The sequence below is a fragment of the Hyperolius riggenbachi genome, chromosome 6 (assembly GCF_040937935.1).
Source record: "Hyperolius riggenbachi isolate aHypRig1 chromosome 6, aHypRig1.pri, whole genome shotgun sequence".
In the NCBI taxonomy this organism is placed as follows: domain Eukaryota; kingdom Metazoa; phylum Chordata; class Amphibia; order Anura; family Hyperoliidae; genus Hyperolius; species Hyperolius riggenbachi.
The window spans coordinates 334,057,099-334,083,892 of record NC_090651.1 but is presented as its reverse complement, the minus strand read 5'-3'; the positions used below and the strand labels follow the sequence as shown (position 1 = coordinate 334,083,892).

Sequence of the window (26,794 nt, the reverse complement as noted above, 5' to 3'; positions counted from 1 at the left end):
ATACTTTCCCAGGAAAAAAAATACATACAGAAGTACAGTAGATAAATACTTGTTCCGCTGAGCAAAACGGTCCGGAAAATTGGGTCCTGCAGCATTTTTTCGTCCGCTCAGCGGAACGGACCACGGAACCGTACGGCCGGTTCCGTTGGCAAACGCTAATGTGAATCGGGCCTAAGTCCTGTAGGAGACAATGCTGCTTAGTATTACACTGCTATTCATATGGCAAAGGAGGGCAGACACAAAGGTCAGGAAGGCAGCAAAAAAGTTCTTGCAGATGAATGCAAAGAAGCACTATCATTGTCTGTTGGTCTTTTCATGATTAGGAAGCTATGTGCTTCCTAGAAAGTTTAGGTGGTGTGTGCAAAAGGTGGTGTTCCCTTAAAGAATACTTAGATAATTGATACAGTGGTGCAGCCTTCTTTTCATGGATTACTTTCTTTGCGCACGCACGCACACGCACGCACGCACGCACACATACACACACACACGCACGCACGCACGCACACATACACACACACACGCACGCACGCACGCACGCACGCACACACACATACACACACGCACGCACGCACACACAAAAAGTTGTTTAGTTGAAGATAGCTTTTCTTAAAGAGACACTGAAGCGAAAATAAAAATATGATATAATGAATTGGTTGTGTACTATGAATAATTACTAGAAGATTTGCAGCAAAGAAAATATTCTCATATTTTTATTTTCAGGTATATAGTGTTTTTTCTAACATTGCATCATTCTCTAATATGTGCAGATTACACAACACTCAGCATTCAAAATGATTCTTTCAGAGCAGTCTGTGAACTAATGACCTCTCCTCTGGCAGAGAAAAAGAAAACAGTTGAGATAATAAAAGTCAGATAACAGCCCTCTCCACGACTTTGAAAGTCGTAGAGCTTAATGGCTTTTTTGCATAGAGATAACAACTGGAGTTTCTTAACTCTTCCTGTACTAAAAACAATTAGACTGATGTGTCTGATCTTAATGTTTTATTTCTTAGCTGTACTACACATACAAATCATAATATCATAATTTTTTTTTCGCTTCAGTGTCTCTTTAACCCTTTTCAGTCAGTTAAAAGCAACACTTGAAGACAATGAGGAAAGTAGGTTAGGCAAATATTTTCCTCAATCTTCCTCCAGCTCACCTCCAAAGATGTACAGGGAGTTGGTTGGTGGCAGGAAGGCCCCGGCGGCGGCAGTGCGAGGAGTGAAGGCCGGATCCTGGCTGCTCACGTTGTACCACGTTCCCGATCCCTGGTTATCCACGAGGGAGAGGTCACATCGCTCCCCCATGTACCCCGGAAAACACACACAGGGCTGATTCTCCTGAAAGACAACAGCTCATTATAAGCACCAAACCGGAACAGGAATTTTTACCAATCCGAAACTCCACTCATAGGGTGCATACACACATACAATTTTCATTGGCCAATCTTACCATATACATGAAGAATGAGAGGCAACAGGTTTTGAATACTTTGGACAGATTGTGTAGGTAAGCTCTAATTCTAAAGCCTCATACACGAGGTAGATAGAACTCGGCAAGGCACCAGATGATGACTGCCTCTGCCGAGAATATAGTGCAAGTATAGTGTCCCCCCCCCATGTCACAGTCAGCGATCAGCCTGGCCAATCAACTGGCCTGAGATAATTGTTCACCTCAGTCACTCTCCCTCCTCCCCTATGGGATTCAGCGCTGACAGCTCCCGATCACCAGCAAAGTAAATATTTACCTACCGTGATCCAGCGCAGGTGCAGTAGCGGCTTTCTGATCAGGCTCTGGCGGAAATAGCAGAGCCCAATCGGGTCTGCTCTACTGTGCAGACGACTCGTGTCTATGCAATAAGGCGGAACTGATTGGGTTCGGCTATTTCCGTCTAAGCCCAATTGGGAAGCCCCTTCCACGCCTGCGCCACAGCAGACCTCCTTGTCGGCTGTGGTTTCAGCGAAGCCAGCACTGGATCCCTGAAGTTTAGGAGAGTGGTGGAATCCTCCCCCTCCCGAGGTAAGTATCCCCCAGTGCTTCATTACAGATCCTCTTTAAGCTATATCCTATGTCTGAAGTGCCGACCGTTCACTCAGATTACATATTGGTTGTCCGTTAGACAATGGTCTGAGCACTCAGGAACCATTGGGCCATCCGCAATGGTTTGCATCAGACACCCCACCCCATTGGAGCTACGATCACTTGCCTCCCCCTCCCGCCTCTTCGATCTATGAACACTTGAACGAACAACAGTGATGGAACCTTATGGAGACCATGATAAAGCCGATTTGATGCTTGTGATAGTGCTGATTTGCCTCTTACATATGTAAATAATTTCACATCCCCAAGTTCAACATTTTGCAATAATGAATTGAGACGAAGGCTTCAGCTACTCATCATAGGCTACCTGGATACACGTGCCATGGTGGGGGTGACAGTAGGTGCTGCAGTCAGGCACTTGGCATCCGTCCCCTCCCCAGCCCGGGTCACACAAGCACAGGGCGTTTTCTTGGCATGTCCCGTGTCCGGAGCAGCCTTGCGGGCACAGTGAGAAGCTGTACGTGGCATTAAACCCCAGCAAGTTGTAGTTTGCGTCGCTGAAGAGATGGAGAAGCATCTGAAAGAGATAAAACATATGAGAATCTCCTTATCTCTTAAAATCAGTTTAAAAGAATTGCATTGGTTAGGAGAGTTTTGTCCATTAGTGGTTCCAAACAAACATTTTCGATCTTTCATATGAAGAATCGTTCATAATAGATCGTTCGAAAAATTGTATCATTAGTAGCCACCTTAAAGGACCACTGTCACAAAAATCTTACAATTTTAAATACATGTAAACATATACAGATAAGAAGTATGTTTCTTCCAGAGTGAAATAAGACATAAATTACTTTTCTCTTATGCTGCTGTCACTTACAGTAAGTAGTAGAAATCTGACAGAAGCGACAGGTTTTGAACTAGCCCATCTCCTCATTTGGGATTCTCAGAGTTTTCTTTATTTTCAAAAGCACTTAGGCCTGGAACACACCAGAGGAGTTTTTCTGAGCGTTTTGAGTTTTTAAATCTGCTGCTAATGTTATCCTATGTGTCTGTGCACACTGGAGCAATGAGGTTTTGTAAAAAAAACCATAGCATTACATTGGGAAGAGCTTTTGAAACCTCTAAAAGCTCTTCCCAATGTAATGCTATGGGGTTTTTAACAAAACCTCATTGCTCCAGTGTGCACAGACACATAGGATAACATTAGCAGCAGATTTAAAAACTCAAAACGCTCAGAAAAACTCCTCTGGTGTGTTTCAGGCCTTAGTGAATGGCAGTTGCTCTGTTCAACTGCCAAAAAAGTTTGCAGCTAGCAGGGAGGCTGGCCAGCATATTTGTATAAATCTTTTTCAAGAAGTGTCTTCATAAAGAATAAAGGCCATGCTGAGAATCCCCTATTGAGAGATGGACTAGCCTAAAACATGTTGGTAATGTCAGATTTCTATCACTAACTGTAAGTGACAGCAACATAGTAGAAAAGTAATGTATGGCTCATTTTACTCTGGAAGGAAAAATGCTTCTTATTTGTATGTGTTTACATATATTTTAAATTTTAAGATTTTGCAACCTTCAAGCCTTCGGCTACTTAGGCTTCTTCAGACTCGATACAGGATACGAGTCAGCCGAAAGCTTACCCTTATTTGGCTGGTTTCACACTACCAACCATCGTTTTTTTATGCGGTGCGATGATTCAATGACCGCACCGCCAAAAACAGCCTTTGGATACTTCCGAATTAATATGTAGTAATCCCCCTTCTTGCTGACAGCCAAACAGGAAATGAGGCTCTCTAGCGCTCACTTCCTGTGGCAGAAATATGAAGTGCACGGAAGTGTACTGAAAAACTACACTTCCGCACATGCGCTCCGTAATGTGAAAACAGTTTTAAAAAAAAAAAACCCTGTCCACCACACAACTAGCCCAACAATGCTCTTGCGGCAGATGCCCCACTTCCGATGCATCGAATCCAGTGTGAAAGACAAGTTTAGGCTGCAGGAGGAAGCCGCGGGTGAGTATCAAATCTTCGTTTTAGGTCAGCTCTGGTTTTCTTAAAAGAGACTCTGTAACAAAAATGTTAGCAGTATTTCTCCTATCCTACAAGTTCCTAAGGCTGTTCCATTGTGCTCTGGCTTACTGCAGCACTTTCTACTTGCACCTTCTCTGTAATAAATCAACTTATCTTTCCCCTGTCGGATTTCTCTCTGTGTCTGGAAGGCTGCCAACTCTTCAGTAATGTGAACAAGTTAACTCCTTCTACGCCCCTCCAGTGCTCCTGTGATGATTATTCCTCACAGACAATGTCCCTGCTCTCACTGTCAGCTTGTCGGCTATCTGAGGTTGATAAACACAGACTGATAAACTGAACAAAGAATAGCTGGCTGAGGAGGAAGCTGCCTGTCAGGCTGACACAAGTGCAGAGCCAAGACACAGCTTGTCATGCTTCATTGACACAGAGCTCTTTCAAAACTTGCACATAACCTCTGGAGACTGAATTCAATGTGTAACTCACTGAATTCTCTGTGTACTCACTGTGCATTAACTGAGTTCACTGCTCTGCTGATGTACTTCCTGTTTTGGTGGCCATCTTTTCTGTTTACAAAACAGTTTATAAAACAGTTGTTTTACCCTCTTTATTGCAGCGGAGAGCAGCAAAAATATTACAGAGGGGGCTAGGAGATGACCCCAAACAGGCAGGGATGTTTGTTTATACTTCATTTTGTGAATACAGATTCTCTTTAGCCAATAAATGGTGTCATCTTGATTAAAAACGTCTGGCTTACGCTTTCAATCAACAAGATAGTTATGTGCAAACTAGAGTCATCAGAGTCGTGGTATCATAAACTGAGGAGTCGGAGCTGGATGATTTTTGTACCGACTCCACAGCCCTGGTAAATACTGTCTTTCAAAGTAGCAGAATTGTGATAAAGGAATGTGCATTATCACCCTGTTATAGATCACATCCTGCTTCTCCCTGAACAAGAAGAAACCTTACAAGTTCAGTACCTTCCCAGATGTGGCCTCCAGCATAGGGGGCAGACTGCTTCCACTCAAGCTGGCCAATAGCCGGTCACTATACGAGTCTCCATCATACACAAAGAGGTAGTCGTATGTACATTCCGTGTCCATGAACAGGAAGCGAAGCAGCACACGGTAATTACTGTTGGGTGCTGCAAAAGAAAGGAAAAATATGTAAGACGAGTTACATTTAAAAGACATGATTGTAACTGATTGTAGATTTGAACAGCAGGAAAGGGGCAGAGATATTTCACTACTGCCACATCTTATGTGATCTCGTGCAGAGCAGCAATCATGCAGTAAGGGAGTGACTTAAAGGACTTGCGAGGCCAAAATCCGGCCCCCAAATGTAAAAAAAGTTATCTACCTGTATGACTTTCTAAGGCACGGAGGACGCCGTCCGCGCCCTCCGTGCCGTTCCGCCGGGTCCCCGCCTCTCAATACGACCCCGAATGGCTCCCGACCCCACGGCCAGGGTCGGGCTCTGCTGCCTGTATAAAGATGGCCGCCGACCCTGGCCGCGGCTGCGCACTCCGCATGGCCGCTACTGCGGCTGCGCAGCACTAGGGCCAACCCCCCGATCCACGCAACAGGCTGTTTCCTGTAGCGTGGATCGGGGGGTTGGCCCTAGTGCTGCGCAGCCGCAGTAGCGGCCATGCGGAGTGCGCAGCCGCGGCCAGGGTCGGCGGCCATCTTTATACAGGCAGCAGAGCCCGACCCTGGCCGTGGGGTCGGGAGCCATTCGGGGTCGTATTGAGAGGCGGGGACCCGGCGGAACGGCACGGAGGGCGCGGACGGCGTCCTCCGTGCCTTAGAAAGTCATACAGGTAGATAACTTTTTTTACATTTGGGGGCCGGATTTTGGCCTCGGAAGTCCTTTAAAGCAGACCCGACCTCAGGAGGTGACGGTGCTGGAACCAGGGGTACAAGAGAGGACAGAGAAGGTGCTATAGGATCCAGAGACTGCTCTGTCCATAGGTAAGTATCTGACTTTTTATGTCACTTTTACTGTTAAATAAAACAATATCTGCTTATTTCTGTGTCCTGCCTGGTCGTATCCTGCAGTGATCACCTGTGCATGTCCTGTGGGGTTAGTAACGCACTCCTTCAGAGCTATAGTAAGGATAACCCACCTTTTCCGACAAGCATATTCTCTAGCTTAGGCCATGCACCCTTCAACCTCACATCTACATTTACTCCTTACTAAATAACCTAATCACGCACTGTACATATACTGTATACTTCCCCACCTCTTGTTTCCACCCCATTCCTTTAGATTGTAAAAAAACAACACATATATCCAGGCACATTGCCTCCAGTTAGGACATTAAATAAGTTATTAAGTAAAAGGGAGGTGCTGAAGGGGGTGTGGCCAGAAAACAGCAAAAATATTAACCCTTCGCACTCTCGCATGCAAATGTTCAAACAAATTCATTCACAGATACACTCATCCAGGCACCACTGTCATCCCTACAGCTAAGTTAAAAGCCGGGGTCTTCGTTCACAGAAGAATGCATTCTTATGCTTAGTCACCTATACTGCGCAGAAGTACCCAGGTAAACATATGTGTCCTAACTCTGGCCCTGTAACATGCATAGTGCAGACATGCAAACACATTCATTGCATCAAATCTATCAATGGATTAGGAGCACACATCCTGACGTCCTCTCCTGGGACAGATAGTGCATCTTACCAATCGCACAAGGGAGCTAACGTTATGTGTCCATGTGCACCATGCACATACACCAGCACAAGCTGTGTGCATGCTGACAAAAAAAACATACAGGGGAAGGAGGAAGTGCTCTGAATTAAAACCCTAGCCACAGGGGTCAGTAACAAGAAAAAAATACATATATCCAGGCACATCGCCTCTAGTTAGGACATTAAATAAGTTATTAAGGAAAGGGAGGTGCTGAAGGGGGTGTGGCCAGAAAACAGCAAAAATATTAACCCTTCGCACTCTCGCATGCAAATGTTCAAACAAATTCATTCACAGATACACTCATCCAGGCACCACTGTCATCCCTACAGCTAAGTTAAAAGCCGGGGTCTTCGTTCACAGAAGAATGCATTCTTATGCTTAGTCACCTATACTGCGCAGAAGTACCCAGGTAAACATATGTGTCCTAACTCTGGCCCTGTAACATGCATAGTGCAGACATGCAAACACATTCATTGCATCAAACCTATCAATGGATTAGGAGCACACATCCTGACGTCCTCTCCTGGGACAGATAGTGCATCTTACCAATCGCACAAGGGAGCTAACGTTATGTGTCCATGTGCACCATGCACATACACCAGCACAAGCTGTGTGCATGCTGACAAAAAAAACATACAGGGGAAGGAGGGAGTGCTCTGAATTAAAACCCTAGCCACAGGGGTCAGTAACAAGAAAAAAATACATATATCCAGGCACATCGCCTCTAGTTAGGACATTAAATAAGTTATTAAGGAAAGGGAGGTGCTGAAAGGGGTGTGACCAGAAAACAGCAAAAATATTAACCCTTCGCACTCTCGCATGCAAATATTCAAACAAATGCATTCACAGATTCACTCATCCAGGCACCACTGTTATCCCTACAGCTACGTTAAAAGCCGGGGTTTTAGTTTGTTAGATTGTAAGCTCGCAAGGCCAGGGCTCTCACCCTTTCGTGTCATGGAATGTTATTCATTTAATTGTTTGCATTCTGTTAGACATTTATACATTTTAGTCATCATGTTAAATTTGCTATTGTGATCACCAGTTCTGTACTTTGGACCAGTGTTCATATTTGATGTATGTTTCATTATGTATCCCTTGTTTTCTTACATTGTACAGCGCCACGAAATATGTTGGCGCTTTATAAATAAATAATAATAATAAAGGGGTGGTTTTGGCTTCCAGCACTAATACAAACTTACCATTGTTCACGACTAATCTGTGATGCAGATGAACTTCAGAAGAAGAGAAAAGGCAGAAGCCAACCAATGATTTTGCTGCACAACAGGATGAGAAGAAACCTCTAAACCAAGTTAGGCCTCTTTTCCACAAAGAGCTGAAGGTGGTGAATTCACCGCTTGTTCGCAGCTTCAGTTCACCGGCCAGGTGCATCCTAGCACTCAGTATGGGTGGAGGACAGGTGCCCCCCCCCCCCCCCACCCCCCCCCCCCACCCCTTGACGTCACATCTGAGCACAGCGCTTGCCATCCTCTGATGCAACAACAGACGATTTTTGTCCGCCGGGTAATGCGGCTGCGTGTCAAACATGAGGCACAACACTGACATTTGGCTCCATGTATTTGCAGCCAAAAGGTGCTTGTGGCCAACAGCTGGAAGGCTGAACTGCTCGACAATCAAGGCTGAACCCCTCCTGTGGAAAAGAGGCCTAAAAGACCAGCGACCAGCAGGAGCCTTCCTAATGGTGGCCACTAATAATCCAATCTCTTTCATCCAATCTTACCATTTCTATCTACTATAAGGGACCTGCCTATAGTATCCAATTAACATATTCCATCAGTTTACTCTTCTACTACATAGATTTGGTAAGATTGGATGAAAAAGATTGGATCGTTAGTGGCCACCCTAAGGAAGTGTTGTGTTTTCTCCTTAAATGTGATTTTCTGAAAAAAATTGCCCAGATATTACCTGAACTCTTGCACAGAACAGAAGGAAAACAGAGAAATGCGATCTGTATGTATTTAGAGAGTTTAGCCTGTCTAATCCCCCCTTATCTGTGACTAATCACAGCTGTAATTTCATCTCTCAGCTATGTCAACTGGCTGCCTCGGCAGAGCAGCTAATTTGTAAACATAGGATGTTAACCTTATGTCTGTTTCAATGAAAGCAGGACATAGATACACTGCAGATTTATTGCAGGATTTGTATCAGCCAACAAATAAATGCTTTTCTTTAAAGGTTAGTATGATGCTGCTTATCTTTTAGAGTCGAGAGGAAGTTCTGAGTTCAGGTCTGTTTTAAAAACCAGAGAGCTACAAGCTACAATGAGAACACTGCATACCTTCTATTAACCATTCACAGTTGCCGTTCACAGAATAGTTTCCTGGTCCGTCACTCACGAATCCTGGCATGCTCCGCAGCACTGTCCGCTGGCCCTTACAGTCCCCAGATGAAGCGGCGTGGAGCTGGGACAGGAGGAGGAGGCAGAGATGCCAGCCGCAGGTCCAGACACCAGAGTGGGCTGCCATTCCTGCTCAACATCTCCCAGGAGGGGACCTAGGTGGGAAGTAGAAGAAAGAAGTGTGTGAGCAATGATTACTGATTAGCCACTGTGCTTAGACAACAGTCTGGACAGGTGGACACCACTTACTAGTATTTCCTTCACTGGATCACTCAGACCAACCATCCATGTCCAAGCAGCAGATTAATCATTTACAAGTTCCAGAGAAAAGCACAAACAATAACAGTCAGTCACCACCACCAAACACACCACCGCCAAGCAATGAGTTACATAAACTCAACTTAGGGTTATATTTCCTAAACGTGTGAAGTTTAAACTGTGCTTTTTATCACATTTTTTAAAGTAATGTCCAACTTTTGTTGACGGATTCTTATCCTGTGTTTATGTGCATAAACGCACACAGCATTACCAAAGGAGTCTTATTTATTTTTTGTATTTATAAAGCGCCAACATATTACGCAGCGCTGGACAATAAATAGGGATACATACAATATTTAGGGGTGACATACAGCAAAATGACAATACATGAATACAAGAAAGACCAGATCACACAGCACAGTATGAGTACAAGGTAATGCTTAGTCACTGGAGGGAAGCATGGAGATTAGGCAAGTTAGGTTCACTCAGATGCCTAGCATGGGTGCCCAGTAATGGAGGTGCATGATCAGGTAGGACACAAAAGAAAGAGGACCCTGCCCAAAGGCTTACAATATAGAGGGAAAGGTAGGGACACGAAAGGTAGGAGACCAGAGTTCAGCTGTGGGTTTAGAGCACTTGTGAGGGGTAGTAGGCCAGAGTGAAAAGGTGAGTTTTGAGGGCTTTCTTGAAGATGTTGAAGGAGGAGGCTGCCCTAATGGGTGGAGGTAGGGAGTTCCATAGTGTTGGAGCAGCTCTTGAGAAGTCCTGGAGGCGTGCATGGGACTGGGTGATGCGGGGGGCGGTTAGGCGAAGTTCATTGGAGGAGCGGAGTGAGCGGCTAGGTGTGTACCTCTGAGTAAGATCGGAAATGTAGGTTGGACAGGCTTTGTGGACAGATTTGTAGGTCAGACACAGTATCTTGAATCTGATTCTGGACTGGATAGGAAGCCAGTGGAGGGATTCTAGGAGGGGATCTGCCGTGGTGGAGCGATGGGAGCAGTGGATAATTCTGGCTGCCGCATTCATGATGGACTGCAGTGGGGCTGTTCGGGTCATAGGGAGACCAGACAGCAGGGCATTGCAGTAGTCTTCATCTAGGGTCTCCCTTAAATCACACCTAAAGTGAGAGGAATATGGAGGCTGATATATCTATTTCCTTTCATACAGTGCAAATTGCCTGGCTGTCATGCTGAACTTTTGTCTCAGGTGCTCTGACTGAAGTCGACTAGATTAGCTGCATGCTTGATTCAGGTGTGTGATTCAGACACTACTGCAGTCAAAGAGATCAGCAGAACTATCACGCAACTAGTATTGTTTGAAACAAAATAAATATGGCAGCCTCCATATCCCTCTCACTTTAAGTGTCCTTTAACAATCGTGCATTATTATTAGGGCGACAGTTCAGGGCAGGAGACCACAGATTATATGCTGGAATCTATTGGCAATCTGTGCACAGTGTGTGGCAGCAATAAATCTCTGAAAACACAAAAGGCAAATTCCTCCAAGCAATAGATCCCTCTCTGATGAGACTTCGATCAGAAAAAGATCAACCTGGCGGTCAAATCTGGTGGCCACAGGTTTTTACCCCCTCCCCCCCTAGTGACCAAGTGATTTAATTCAGCACTTCCCAACTTTAACGGTTTATTGCTCGGCCATACAACTTAGCACCCAGTTGAATCTTACCCTTTTTTCTTCCCACTAATGGAGCTTTCTTTTGGTGATTTCTTAGGGCTTGTTCACTTCTAGGGCGCTTTGCGTTTTTTTCGAGGGCCGGCGATTTAGAACATTGCCTTAAAAACGCTTGTGCAATGATTCTCTATGAAAGTGTTCACAGCTGAACGGTTCAATTCTGATCAGCTCAGCAAAGCGCTGCCTGTATCAATTTTTAAGATAAATACATTGTATTTATTCTTTTCCGGGTCAATGAGTTCACTTCCTGACTGACGTCAGGAAGATAAAAGCAAATCGCTCTGCAAAAGTGCTTATAGAAACCACAGCGACACACCCGAGCGCCGGGAGGGGGGGGGGATTCGCCCACAAAATCGAAAATCGCTCACGTTTGCGATTTCAATGTGAACAAAGCCTCACTGCTGCTGCTGCAATGTTTTTTGTTTTTTTATTCATGAAAGATGATTTTTTTTTTTAAACCCTATTACTCTTATTTCCCCCTCCCCCCCCCCCCCCAATAGGCCCTAGACTGCGACCCATACACTATAGTATATTCTCATAGGTATCAGCCTATGAGAATATACAGTACAGTGCTGCACTAGACCAATGTTTATTTGTCTTCTTTCTATATTGCTGCCAGCTTTGATTATGGCTGGCAGGCTGATCCCGGATCGCTTGCTCATGGGCGCATGAGCGAGCGGTCGTTCCCTGCTAGTCCCGCCTCCAGGACTTTGACTCCAAATTGCTGTTAGGTGATCCTGGAGGCACCTCTCTCCCACCACCCATCAGCATGAGGCGGTCAGGAGGTGGTTAAAGGACAACTGAAACGAGAGGGATATGAAGGCAGCCATATTAACAGTATTTCCTTTTAAGCAATACCAGTTGCCTGGCTATCCTGCAGACTCTCTGCCTCCAACACATTTAGCCATAGACCCTGAACAAGCATGCAGCACATCAGGTGTTTCTGACAATATTGTCAGATCTGACAAGATATACTGTATGCTTGTTTCTGGTGTTATTCAGACTCTACTGCAGCCAAATAAATCAGCAGGGCTGCAGGGCCACTGGTATTGCTTAACAGGAAATATCTTTCTTTTATACTTATCTTTTAGAGCAGAGAGAAGTTCAGGTCTGCTTTAGGAATATCTTAGCATAAAATGTTTAAAGGGGAACTGAAGTAAAAGGTATACGGAGGCTGCAATATTTATTTCCTTTTAATCAATACCAGTTGCCTGGCAGCCCTGCTGGTCTATTTCTCTGCAGTAGTATCTGAACAACACCAGAAACAAGCATGCAGCTAGTCTTGTCAGATCTGACTTTAAAGTCTGAAACACCTGATCTGCTGCATGCTTGTTCAGGGGCTATGGCTAATAGTATTAGAGACAGAGGATCAGCAGGGCTGCCAGGCAACTGGTATTGCCCAAAAGGAAATAAACATGGCAGCCTCTATATACCTCTCTCTTCAGTTCCCCTTTAATAATAAAAACAGTCAGTTTCTTGCAGGCTGAACCAAGCGATTCTGTTATCCGTAAAGCATTATCTAGTCCTCTAGAATGTAAGGCTTTGGCAGGACCCTCTCTCCTTGTGTATTATACATGATTGTACACACTGCCCAGAATATGTGAACTTGTATTATCAGCTCTACCACTCCAGTGTATGACCTGGCATTATACTACCTGTATTCTATTGTGTATCGTATTGCCTATTACCTGTATTGTGCTGCCACCCGTTATCATTGTCTGTAATCCTATGTACTGTATAGCGCTGCATAATATGTTGGCGCTATATAAATCCAATAAATAAGAAGAAGAATAATAGTCAAAAGGCTATTTTGGTATAATGCTTTTACAGCTGAAAACATCTGAAGAAAAGTATTTTTTAAAAAGTTTCATAAAATGTTTAGTCCAGTAAACAGTAAACACAAACCAAAACCTATTTCCAGTGTGATAAATGGTTTCCCAAGATGACTGAACTGTCCTCCTGCAGACTGATCAGAAACAAGTGCTAAACAATTGTATTATCAGCTGTTGAGGATCTGGATATGTCAATAAATATGAATAAATTGTGCACATTCTGTGGTGTGGACTTGCAGATGCCAAGGTGCAGTGAAAATCAGGAGCTTGTGGGAACTAGCTGGAAACAAAAGACTGGAAGAAGAGCCATGCACTGCAGCAATCAATGGTATTATCCTGATTCAACACTTCTTGCATGCACTGCAGCAAAAATGTGATCCCCCCAACTCCACTTTGTGGTGACTCCCGTAGCCAAGGCGCCCATTTACTAAAGAGGAACTGCAAGCAATTTGATTGATCTTCATTCCAATCAGTAACCAATATCCCCTTTCCCACCAGAAATCTTTACCTTTTCTAAAACAGATCATCATGGGGTCTGTGTGAGTGATACTGTAGCGAACCCTCTCCCACAATGTGATGTCATGGCCATGGTCCTGACAGTTTGCTCTCTGTGAACCTCGTTGCATTGTGGGAAATAACTGCTTTTTCCAACTGCCAAGCAAGTGTCTCCCTCTGTGCATAGAACTCTCAGTAACAAACATTCTGTACAGATCACCTGACAGGACTAAAGATGTCACCCCCTGGAGTAAATTTCAGAATGTAAATCAGGGAGAGGAAAGATTTTACAATGGGCAAACACTGACTAAATGATCTGTAGTATATATGAATATTGTAAAGAAATAAGCAATTGTATTCTTTGTTTCATGTTCACTACAGCACCTCTTAAGGAAACATGTGGTCATTATGTGGTCCCCCCCCCTCAAATAATCCTACAGCCATTATCGCTCCTCCCATCTATATACGGCTTATCCTGCTGCCGCCCCATGTCCCGGTGGCGTTAATTACTATTCCCCCTCCAGGTCCACGTGGATAGTGGGGAATGATGTAATTCGGCTTCCAGCTATTTCTGGCGCCCGAATTACAGTGTTTTCAAAGTAACTTGCCAAAGTTACTCCCAGTGTGCACCGCTATAGCCGTAATTGCTATTACGGTCTATGGTGGCACCGGCTGCGCCCAAATCTCCTCCGCTGTTATTACAGCGCTCGCTTATAGCTGCTTCAGCACACACTGCACTGCCATTTCTATGTCGCTCTTCTGTTGGCTCCCTTCTCTTCGCAGAGAACAGATGAGGTAGTGCACATCCACAGTAAAACCTTCTCTTTATTCCAATCAATTCAAAAAAAGAATTTGTAGTGCCAGGTATACAAGCTATAAATATGGAGGAGAGTATACAGAGCAGTACAGTGGCATAAGCAAACACAGGGGGGGGGGGGGGGGGGGGATTACAGTTGCCCAGAATCCCCCCCTCGGACCAGGGCCGGTGCAGCGTCTGGGGACAGGGACAAGTTTAGACACCAGAATATCTGCAGCCATCCTGCAGCTCACAGCACTGCCCCCTTTCTTTCCCTGCTACAGTTGACTTTGGATGTAGAAGCAGGGTGTGTACAGAGCACGGGGCAGCGCCGTGGGTACAGAGCACGGGGCAGCGCCGTGGGTACAGAGCACGGGGCAGCGCCGTGGGTACAGAGCACGGGGCAGCGCCGTGGGTACAGAGCACGGGGCAGCGCCGTGGGTACAGAGCACGGGGCAGCAGCATGTGCAGTGTCGGACTGGGAGGTGGAAAAGCTGAGGAAATCCACCTGCCGGCAAAGCAGCAGAATCCATGTGTTATCACTCCTAATAGAAACCTGTAGCAAGTCTTCACTGTGAGCAGCAACACATGATAACTGCTGCTTGGCCAGCAAGTGGATTTCCTCAGTTTTTCCATCTCCCAGTCCGACACTGAGCATGTGTACAGAGCATGGAGCAGCTCTGGGGAACTTAACAGAATCAGGTATGAGCACAGCCCTGTGCCCTGTTGTGTGAATGCTTCACTTACCCCTTCATTAGCAATGTCGGCTGTCCTCATTATCTGTATAAAAACTGCTCCTGATCGATCCCGTTGTCGATCGGGGGCATATCGGACGATTAGGAAATAATTGTCAGATCCTGTCAGACGGGAAATTGCATTCTGTGTACCCAGCATGATGTCCTACCATATTATTATACTGTATTGTGTGTGGATGAGGGAGACCTTTCAGGAATCCCCCCCCCCCCTGAAAATCCTGGGTTTGCCCCTGAGTGGTCACCCGTATTGGTCAGTATATTCTCCTCCTCCTCAAGACAACAGGCTGACTTGCATCCCTTCTCTTGGCGTCTGTGTTACAGCCCTAATTTAAGCAGCAGAATGATGAAATAAGTGAACATACTTTATGTAGCCCCCACACTACATAGATATGTGGTATGATTATGCAATCGAAGCCACTGCTGATGGGCACCTTTAGCAACAACAGGAGACTGATGCAAAGAAAGTCAGGCAGGCTGGAGGGGGCGGGCTTCTAGGAATTACAAGACTTGCTTTCCTAAGCTGCTGTGCATAAACTTGTTTGCAGGTAATTGGGGGACCTCTGGAGGGGACCCTGTTTAAGAAGTGAGGATGAGAAGATGGGGCCCCTTCTGACCCCTGTGTCCAGTGTTCCCAGGGAGTGCTCCCACAGTAGTTATTCCTCTGGGAAGAGCTATCATACATGTGTATACTGATTCCTATTCAATCAACTACTGATCAGGAAATTTTATCAAAACCACGTGCTAGTCTAGCACAGTGGCGGTGGTGTAGTGGTTAGCGCTCTCGCCTTGCAGCGCTGGGTCCTTGGTTCGAATCCCAGCCAGGTCAACATCTGCAAGGAGTTTGTATGTTCTCCCTGTGTCTGTGTGGGTTTCCTCCGGGTACTTCGGTTTCCTCCCACATCCCAAAAACATACAGATAAGTTAATTGGCTTCCCACTAAATTGGCCCTAGACCACTATACATACACTACATGTTACATAACATAGACATATAACTATGGTAGGGATTAGATTGTGAGCTCCTCTGAGCGACAGTTAGGTGACAAGACTATATACTCTGTACAGTGCTGGGGAAGATGTCAGCGCTATATAAATACTAAATAAGAATAATAATAAAGTCTACTTAGGCTGACCCAGTGGGAAACCTCATAGGGAACAGGTCTCCAATCAAGGTACTCAACACAACTTGAAGCAGTGTAATTGGCTGAATAGTGTAGGTGTAGTTATTACTACAACATATCTGAAACCTAAAAGTTCGAGAAGATGCTGTGCATGCAATCACAACAATCTGGTCACCTCTGGGTCACCTAAAGTAGTCAAAAGGCCCATACTCACGCTATTCTGAACCCAAACGTGGTGGACGATAACGACAGCCATGGCCGAGAATTAGGCATCAGACCAGCGTGGGTACAGCGGACACACGACAATCGCTAAGGATCTGGCATGTCGGATCTTTAGCAATGGCCGAGCAACTTACAATGCTATTGTTCTCGCCACTCCCCCACCTGCTGGAAGCACAGGCATAGCAACACACACGTATTTAAGCCAGAGGCTGATGACGTGTAAGCGTTGTGTGTGCTCTGTCGCCCTGAAGATGTCAGTACCTGATCCCTTGGGCTATTGAGATCCTGCAGATCATCGTCAGGTGATTATGTACTCGCTGTCCAATTCTATGACACTTCATGGAGTTTGCCTCTGCAAAAACCTCACTTATTTTTAACTATTTACATCAGGAGGACTTTATCCCATTTCCCCCCTCCCCCACAACATAAACATGAGTGTCATGGCAACCTGAGCCTGTACCATTACAGATCATGGGACATCTGTGTTCAGCTAGTCCATCATTACTCTCTGCTACTATAGCCAGTCACTGACTACTCTCTACAGGCTGCACATGCATAATCTGCTACTGCATAAAGTTCCACATTCTAAGACTGGCAAAGCATGCTACTCCTATGGTCAGCAGAGCCTGGTAGTGTACACTGGAATTTCAACATCACTCCACAGTGTGTGACTCCAGCTATACACACACACCAGAGCCTGCCTGTGCATGCTGGGCATTGTGGTGCACCAGGCTTGAGATTGGCAAAGCTTGCTCCTCCTATGGGCAGCAGAGCCTGGCAGTATACACTGGAACTGCAACATCACTCCACAATCATATGTGACTCCAGCTATACACACCACAGTCTGTCTGTGCATGCTGGTCATTGTGGTGCACCAGGCTGCACGCAGTATCTGGGGATAACCTCACACATCGCCCCCATCACTTACCCTCCCGCTGCACGGACCGCTACCTGCACCCCTGTTCCCCCACATCAACCGGAAGCAAAACTCTCCAGATGTGCAGAAACCGGAAGCACTCTGTCCGCTCCTGTACGGAGCATGCGCGTGACGTCACCCCGCTACTGTGTGTGTCTCGAGTCTCTCGACTGTGCAGCGCCTGGCTGTGGCTGCTGCAGTGCTAATGTCCCTCTTCTGAAATTGTGTGGCTTTCTGAGCTAACCCATCTATCTTTCTATTTATTATCTATCTATATGTAATTATCTATTAACTAACATTTTTATAGTCTTTGTAGTGGGCTTATTAGTGTTATTGAAGTAAACCTGAAGCCAAATTAAAAAAAGTTCGATACCACACAATAGGGGAAAGCCAATGGATCAGGGGCATAAGTAAAAATCATGGGCACCCCCACCAAAACTTTTATTGGGCCCTAAATGTTCACACTGTTAACCCTTTGATGACCCTTGTAGTCTGGGGGCCCATCTTGCAAGAGACATAAAACAAATCTGGGCCTAAAGAGACTACTAAAAAAAAAGTGCCCCTGGGGTGTAATTACCTCGGGAGGTGGAAGCCTCTTGATCCTATCGCTGCTTCCCCGTCCTCCATCCCACGGCGGTCTCGCTCTGACCCTCGGAATACACAGCTGACAATTGTGCAATATTTACCTTACGTGGCTCCAGCCAGAGCGCTACTGCGGCTCTCGGCTCGGAAATAGCGATCCCAGTCGGGTCCGCTCTACAGCGCAGGTGACTTGCGCAGTAGAGCGTACCCTACTGGGATCGGCTATTTCCAAGCCAAGAACCGCGCCTGCGCTGGAGCCATGAAGATAAATATTTACATGGCTGCCGTTTGGGGACCTCTAGCGATAGTGGGACGGGGGAAGCCTAGATAGAATCCAGAGGCTTCCCTCTCCAGAAGTGAGTACCCACCAGGGGCATTTTTTTGTTATACAGATTCTCTTTAAAGAACAAGCGACACCCATGCTAACCTAGAAATAAAAAACACATATATAAGTAGATAAATACTACTTCTACTTACATAACAGATGTATTGTGCTATCCACGTAATGAATCCTGTGAATTTTATAAAGGAAAAGCAGAAAATCCTATTCTAGGCAGTGGTCATCTTGCCAAGCTAATGCTGACATCATATCCTCCCTGTCTCTTGTTTTCCCCCCTCCCTTCTCTTGCTCATTGTGTATTCATTAGCTGCCCTCCTCCCAGAGTCTTCAGACACTCCCACTGAGGTGTATACTAGGAACTGCACTGTCTTATCCTCCAATCGCTGAGTCACCTCAGCCTTGCTTGTAAACACAAGTGATCAGAGGGTGTTTCTGATAAGCAGCTAGGCAAGGAAATGAATGGAAGAGGAATATATTATAGATAAAAAGAACTCCCAGCATTCAGCTTTTTGGCACTGTTGGCACTAGAGCCTGTGCTCCTGAAGTATGTGATAACTCCAGCAGAAAAAGTTTTGCAAGTTTTGAATGCAGGATTAGCATCTTTATCACTTAATACACTCAGACCAGTTGCTGTTGAAATTCTATTTTTATGGTGACAATACCGCTTTAATTCTAACCTTTACACCCATAACAAGTGCAGCCACAACAACTCCTGAAGAACACATGATCTGAAGGATGGACCCCTTTATTGGAGGGAGTGAAGATGTAGTTGGGGCCCCCTTACAGCTCTGGGTCACAGGAGCTGCTCCCCCTGTAGTAAAGCCCTTGCTCTGGATTCTCCAGTCTTCCCTGATCCTCCAGAACTCCTCGGCTGCTATCAAAAACTTTCTTCATCTTTGCGCCTGCACTCCCCTCCATGTACGAGCACAGCTACACTGCGCAGGCGCCGGTGCGTTATGAATCTGCGCTCAGCGTCGGACTGGGACACTGGGGGCCCACCAAAGAAATTTCAACCTGGGGCCCACACATCCCATGATTGCGGTGAAAAAAGGGCGTGACCATGCACCGGAAGGTGGGCGTGGTCATGATGTATTATGGACAGGGCCAAATGTACATGATCTTAGCATTGTAATTCAGAGACACTGCTGTCCAGCAAAACTTTGCATAGAGTCCCCTCCTTCAATATAAAGTAATTTCCTTCTTTGCAGAGGTTGCGACCGCAGAGGTTGCAACCGCATCGGGGCCCTTGGGCCAAAGGGGCCCCGAAGGGCCCTCCCTCAACTACAGTATTACCTCTCTATTGGTCCTTTGCTCATAATAATCACTTCTATAGATACTTTGAACAGTGGTAATCATTAACAAGCTATTTCTCATCCCATTCTTGCGCCTCTGACACTGCAGTTGCCATTGGCAGGTTTTGGTGCGTCGTATCAATTGTTATGTATAGAGTGCTTGGGGGGCCCTATTGTAAAATTTGCATTGAGACTTACAGCTCCTTAGCTACGCCACTGCTCTCAGCATGAGTGATTACAGCACTGAGAAGAGAATTTTTGTGCTGCAGGCAGCAATTGGAGCTCTGTGAGACAAGGGGAGGGGGGGGGCACCAGAGACCTGGAGGGGGGGCCCACCGAGGGAAACAATTGTACTACTGTGGCCCAGTCCGACCCTGTCTGCGCTGTAGCACAGAGCCTCCCCCTGTACATAGCAAAAAATACATGTACAAGCAGCTCTATGCTAGTGCACAGGTGCGGGCAGTGAGCAATATTCAACATTAATGTAATATTATAGAAGAGGTCCTGGCGCAGGAATGAAGTAGTGTAGGAAGATTGAGAAGCCTCTGGACTATTCAGAGGGTTCCCTCTATGGAGATAATTGTCTACCTTTTATAAAATGTAATAGGTTAAGGGCCAGGCTCACACTGGTGCATTACATTGCTTGCCCTATAACAACAGAATCAGGCTGCATTTCCACTTGTGCGGTGCGAATCGCCGCGTAAAAATTCGCATGCGGATGCGAATTTCGCATGCGGGTCTATGTGAATTTTTATGCGAATTCGCATGGATGACGATGTATGCGAATTTAACCATGGCAGTGCTGGTGTGCTTTTCTATTGTTTCCATGCAAATTCGCATGAAAATTCGCATACCCAAACCTCATGCAAATTTCCTATTAAGTACATTGTATGCGATTCGCATAGCGGTATGCGGTATGCGAATTCTGATGGCTCTGCCATGCGAATTTTTTCTGCACAGAAAAACGCAAAGGAATCCTGACAAGTGGAAACAGTCCCATTCACTTGTATTGCTATGCGAATTTGCATGCGAAAAACGCATGCGAATTCGCAATAGTGGAAATGAGCCCTCACAACAGAGGAGAAAATTCACATTGTATATTATGAGCACATTGCGATGCAGGGAGTCAATGATATGCTGATATGATATGAAAATATGCTTCACTGCAGCTGTAAAGGTGCATGTTGTCCGGTACTGCACAGCAGCATGTTTCACACTATGCAGATGGGTGTCACCTAACTGCTAACTCGTCAACGTGAACGTATCATTACAATATAATTGCATCGTTTTAGCAAGACGTTTGTATTTTCCAATACACCGCAAGGCCCCGCTGTACACGCACCCTAAGAGTTCCTGGGGCAATCAGCAAAAGCTGTGTTTCAAGTTTGGACCCCCCCCCCCCAGTAGTCAGAGAGCCTGAGCCTAAAAAAAATAAGTAGGCTACCTGATCCGCAGGACTGAGCAGATCAGGTAGCCGCAAGAACTGCCGCTCCTGTGAACCGCAACGGGCCCACTTTCACTTGTATAACCTCTGGGTCACTGAGAGACACTGTGTGTCTTTCATTGATAAGATTATTTGAACCTCTTAGCAGCCATTTTGTGCTGAGCGGCAGCCATTTTGTTCTTAGTGGCCATTTTATTTCTTTAGATGCCATTTTGTTTATATTGTAACTTTTTATATTACATCAAATTGTACATATTTTATATTTTAACCACTTGCCGACCGCACACTCATACCGTGCGGCGGCAAAGTGGTAGCTGGAGGACCAGCGACGCAGTTCTGCGTCGTCAGGTGCCTCCCTAATTAAACAGGAAAGACCGCTCGCGCGAGCGGCCGTTTCCTGTCAGATCACGGAGCGGGTCTCCGTGGATAGCCTGCGAGCCGCTGATTGCGGCTCGCAGACTAAATGTAAACGTAGGAGACGTATGTCTCCTTTGTTTACATTGTACGGCGCTGCTGCGCAGCAGCGCCGTAAGGCAGATCGGTGATCCCCGGCCAATCAGCGGCCGGGGATCGCCGCCATGTGACAGGGGACGTCCTGTCACAGGCTGCACAGGACGGATAGTGTCCTGTGCAGCCCCGATCACCAGGGGGCAAGGTAGGAGAGGGAGAAGCGGAATTTCGCCACGGAGGGGGGCTTTGAGGTGCCCCCCCGCAACAATACAGCCAGCAGGAGCGATCAGACCCCCACTGCACATCATCTTCATAGGGGGGAGAAAAGGGGGGCATACACCCTGATCTGTGCTGGGGGCTGTAGAGCCCACCCAGCACAGATCACAAAAAACAGCGCTGGTCCTTAAGGGGGGGTAAAGGGTGGGTCCTCAAGTGGTTAAGAAAGCCATTGTGAAGCCATTTTTTTATGTGAAGTCACTAGGGAGATTTATGAAATGGTAAGTTCCCTTTAAACTGTTATTCATGTTTCCCACAAACCATATTTTTCTGTCCAGTTAGCCAAGGTTGAATAACATCATCTGGCCAGGGAATGATAATTGTTTACTTTAGTTGCCTGAACATTGCTAGAACTGCCCAAAACATCAGAACTTAGCCGTAATATTAACTGTATGCAAGAATGATGGACAAGTCATTGTTATGAGAAGGTTTAGTGCTCATGAATTATTCTCTGCTCATTATATTAATAGCATTCATTGGCTGTTTTTCTTCTATGATGCAAAATGTGTAATTTTCTTCTTTATAACAGCAGAAAAGTAAATAGACCTTTGAAGTGAATCTTGAACGCACATATCGCTCTGTGTGTGTTCTTTTCTTACTCCCGGTGCCACCGATTTGACAGATTACCGAGGCCGACTGTGGTGTATGCATGTACTGTGTGACTGGCGTGCGTTTTAAACAGGGAATTCCTCTCACCTTTGTTTACCTCCGAGTTAGCGACAAAACTTGTTGCTAAACTCGGGGGGCTATAGCGCGGGGGGGGGGGGGGGGGGGAGGGAGAGAGCGGCGGTGGGGGGACACAGAGCCATGTCATTAGGCAGAGAACATGCCTCTGTATCCCATCTGCCCCCTGAAGATCCACATCTGGGTTCTCTTTAAGAATAATCTTAAAGCCGAAGCTCAGCATCAAAATCAGATACAGTACCTGAAAAGAGGGAAGCCTCAGGATACTATGGAGCTTTCCTCGGTGGTCTGATGTTCCCTGTCGCTGTGCGCGGCTCCTCTTCTTGCAGCAGGGCCACGCAGCAGACAAGCGAGCACGGCCACACGTGTGCAGTAGCACAGAGTCTGCGTCTCCAGCTTACTGTGCATGCGCAGGCGGCCTCATGCGGCTACACACGCTGCTTGTTTTTGTCTGCCTCATCAATGCGCTTGCCCATCTTTCTCTTATTTGCATTTTTTCCAAGCATATATTTTCACGTGCCTTCTTTTGCACTTGCATTTCTTAGATTTTGTACCACTGTATCCAGACATTCTAACTTTGTCTGCTCATCTACAGTATGCTCTCGTTCTTCTTTGTCATATTTGCAATTTTTTGTACACATACTTTTTCGTATGCGTTCTTGTGTATCTGCATTGCCTGCATCTATGTGCTCAACCTTGTTCCTTTGCATTTTTTGCATGAACAATTAATTTCCATGCATTTTTGCATGCATGTATGCTTTTTTGGCGTGTATGTCTGCATTTCTTGCATTTTGTAACTCAGAATCCAGTCAACGTTTTCCCTTGTACTGTACTTGCATCTTGACTGAATTCATGTTTGGGTATGGTTTCTTGGGTCTTTTTTTGGGGGGGGGGGTGGGGGGGTGTTTGAGTTGTCTGTTTGGTGTGATGTTTGTGAGGTGACTTCCGTGGCCTGGCTCTTTCTGGTTCAGCTGCACCCAGCATGGGTTGATTTGGGGGACTTGAAACTCCCCTCTCTTCTGCCACAACCCTCTGACCAGGGCCAGTTCTAGACTTTTTGCCACTTGAGGCAAAGTTGTGAGGCGGCATTGCAGGAAGTGATGAGCGGTGGAGCGCAGCGCTGGAATGTAAGGAGTTGAGTCATCCCGCTACTTGATACACTGCGCTAATAGCTGGAGGAGGAGCGCAGACCAGGGGAGCCCAGGTGAGGGGGGGTTCCAACTCCCCCCCCCACCGCTGTGCCACTGCCCTCCTTCCTGGCTGCTACCCCCTCCACCTCGGCAGCCCCCTACCCCCCACGGCCAGGTGGCCCCCCCCCCTTCTGCCGCATGAGGAACCTGCCACACCTCGCCTCATGGGCGGCCTGGGGCTGCCACTGACATCATGACCAGGAAGTGGCTGAGTGCAAACCAACCGCTTTATATAAGTGTAGGGATAAGGATGTAGGGATAGGGCAAGGGATAAAGGTAATACTGAGACTCTCCTGTGAGGGGTCAGACTAGTCCAAAATCTAACACAAGGATGATTTATTTGGGGGATAATCTATGTTTGATTTTATACAGATATTAAGTAAAAGTTATTTTGGGTACCACAGTAAGCAGAGCGTTTCCAGCAGCACCATGCAGTATATACTACACCAGGGCCCATATGCAATTAACTTTTTCTCCTGACTTTTCTCCTAGGAGATACATTTTCAAATTTTTAATAACTTTTCACCACTTTGAAAATGAAAAAGTAACAAAAAGTAGCTGAAAAAGTGCTTTAAAAATCATTTTGTGTATATTCTTGTTTGATGGTGGTTTAAAGGTGTGAAAATATCCCATAGGAGAAAACTCAGGAGAAAAAGTTAATTGCATATGGGCCCAGATAGTTTGAATGTCTTAACTGAGTTGGATTTCCAAAGTATGACAGTGCTCCACCAAGTGGAAGATCCTGGGCCCCGGTTCATCTTCAACACCGTTAATCAACAAGCTCAAGACATGTGGGAAAGTGAGGCTCTATAGGAAGCAGACAGGAGCGCTCCATGGTGCGTTATTGTTTATTGGATCAGCTAAAATGATTACAAGATTCAGTGGTGAAGGGACTGGTCTGAAGAGAGTGATGGGCGGGGTCAGCGTCAGATCTGATGAAGGCATAGGTATGCCAAAACAGGCAGTCTGAACGCAGGACCCTGCCCACCACACTCCACGGACCAGTCCCTTCACCACCCATGCTGCTGGCCACAACTGTGAATTCCAGAGGGAGAGGTTGAGAGGGTTCCCTGCCTACCCACTAGCTGAGTTACATGCTGTTTAATCATCTGAATCTTGTAATCATTTTAGCTGATCCAACAGGCATATAGGAGGGTGCAGGCTAGTGCTGTACTTTATTATTTTGGTTGAACTCGATGGACGTATGTCTTTTTTTAAACCAAATGACTATGTAATAAACGATAACACACCATAAAGCACTCTAGCCTGTTTACTGAGTTGGACTCCATTGACAAGGAAAGAAAAATCACATAATACAACCTTAAGTCAGAAAAAAAAGAGTTTTACTCACCTGGGGCTTCTACCAGCCCCCTCCAGCTGTCCCGTGCCCTCGCAGCCACTCACTAATCCTCTGGTCCCCCGCTGCCAGCTAGTTTCGTTTTTGCCGACAGGCCCGTCAGGACTGGCCACGCGTAGCTTTTTCCGCATTCCCGACTGTAATTAGCGCTATTGCGTACGCGTACAAAAATACGCGTTGCCGCATTACGAACGCATAGATATGCGGCAACGCGTATTTTTGGACGCGTTGCGGCCCGCAGTAGCGCTAATTACAGTCGGGAATGCGGAAAAAGACCCTCCTCCTGCGCCTTCGTCTCCTCATAATAGAAGCAAGCTCTAAGGCCTAGTGCACACCAGAGCGGTTCGGCTGCGTTTTGCGATCCGCTTGCGGCTGCGGATACGCTTGGGTAATGTACTTCAATGGGCTGGTGCACACCAGAGCGGGAGGTGTTTTGCAGAAACGCATACTCCCGGGCTGCTGCAGATTTTGGATTGCGGAGGCGTTTCTGCCTCAATGTTAAGTATAGGAAAAACGCAAACCGCTCTCAAAAACGGCACTTCAGAGCGGTTTGCCAGGCAGTTTTTGTTACAGTAGCTGTTCAGTAACAGCTTTACTGTAACAATACATGAAATCTACTACATCAAAAACGCTTCACAAAACCGCAAAATGCTAGCTGAAACGCTACAGAAAAATAAGAAAAAGCGTTTCAAAATCTGCTAGCATTTTGCGGATCTGCTAGCGGTTTTTGGTGTGCAGAGTAAGCTCAAAAGGCTCCATCTTCCACAGCAGCAGCTGCTGTGTGAAAACCACGATATCTCCAGGTTCATTCAGGGGATAAAGAGATGAAAAAATAACGAATGCCACACCCCCTTTCTTCCCTGGTGAATTGTGATTTGGAGAAAAACTAACTACTATCACTTAATTATCTCATACTTATCTCACATTTATCTCTTGCATTTCTCTCTGTCGATATTTTCCCCTATACTTCTGGAGAATTGCTATTTGGAGATATCACAGGAGGTAAATTACCTCCCAAGAGATAAATAGGTTGGTAACCTCTGGTGAATTGACGCCATTGTGGTGAAACCCCTCCCACAGTGTGATGTCAGGACCATGGCTCTGACATCACACTGTGGGAGCCTTGTTGCATTGTGGGAAATAACAGCTGTTGCCAACTGTCAAAAAAGCAAGCAGCATTTCCTTCAACTGACATCACCTGCCAGCAGTAAACATGTCACCATGTGATAAATGTCAGAATGTAAATCAGGGAAAGGAAAGATTTTTCAATGGGCAAACACTGACTAAATCATTTATACATAATTATTGTAAAATGAAGCACTTTTTTATTACTTTATTTTCACTGGAGTTCTTCTATAAATAGGAACTGTAATGAAAATAACAACATTAAAAATATTGTTCATTTTCTGTAATATTCATATATAAGTTACTTAGTTAGTGTTTGCCCATTGCTAAATCCTTCCTCACCCTGATTTACATTCTGAAATTTATAACAGGTGGCGGCATCTTTACTGCTAGCAGGTGATCTGTATGGAATGTTTGTCACTGAGAGTTCTATGCACAGAGGGAGATACTGCTTGCTTGGCAGTTGGAAAAAGCTGTTATTTCCCACAATGCAATGAGGTTCACAGACAGCAAACTGTCAGGACCTAGGTAATGACATCACACTGTGGGAGGGGTTTCACCACAATATCAGCCATACAGACCCCCCTGATAATCTATTCGAGAAAAGGTAAAGATCTCTAATGGAAAAAGGCGTATCGGGCACTGACTGGCATGAAGTTCAATCTTGGGTTAAAGTTTCTCTTTATTGTGGATAAGAATGTCAAGAAGGACCTAAAGAGGAATGTTAACCCAGAATTGAACTTCATCCCAATCAGTAGCTGATACCCCCTTTCCCACAAGAAATCTTTACCTTTTCTCAAATAGATGATCGGGGGGTCTGTGTGGCTGATATTGTGATGAAACCCCTCCCACAGTG

General features: G+C 45.9%; 1 protein-coding gene across 1 annotated transcript in view; it reads right to left on the bottom strand.

Annotated features, from left to right (window-relative positions):
• Window positions 1–17,285, bottom strand: part of MEGF8 (multiple EGF like domains 8) — a 101,895-nt gene extending 84,610 nt beyond the window's left edge. The window contains exons 1-5 of the mRNA XM_068241508.1: window positions 17,211–17,285; window positions 9,056–9,270; window positions 5,043–5,206; window positions 2,409–2,618; window positions 1,161–1,341 (exon numbers count right to left, since the gene is read on the bottom strand). Of these exons, the coding sequence (XP_068097609.1) occupies window positions 1,161–1,341; window positions 2,409–2,618; window positions 5,043–5,206; window positions 9,056–9,242 (742 nt within the window). The 5' untranslated portion in view covers window positions 9,243–9,270; window positions 17,211–17,285. The remainder of the gene's footprint in view (window positions 1–1,160; window positions 1,342–2,408; window positions 2,619–5,042; window positions 5,207–9,055; window positions 9,271–17,210) is intronic.
• Between the last annotated feature and the right edge of the window lie 9,509 nt (window positions 17,286–26,794).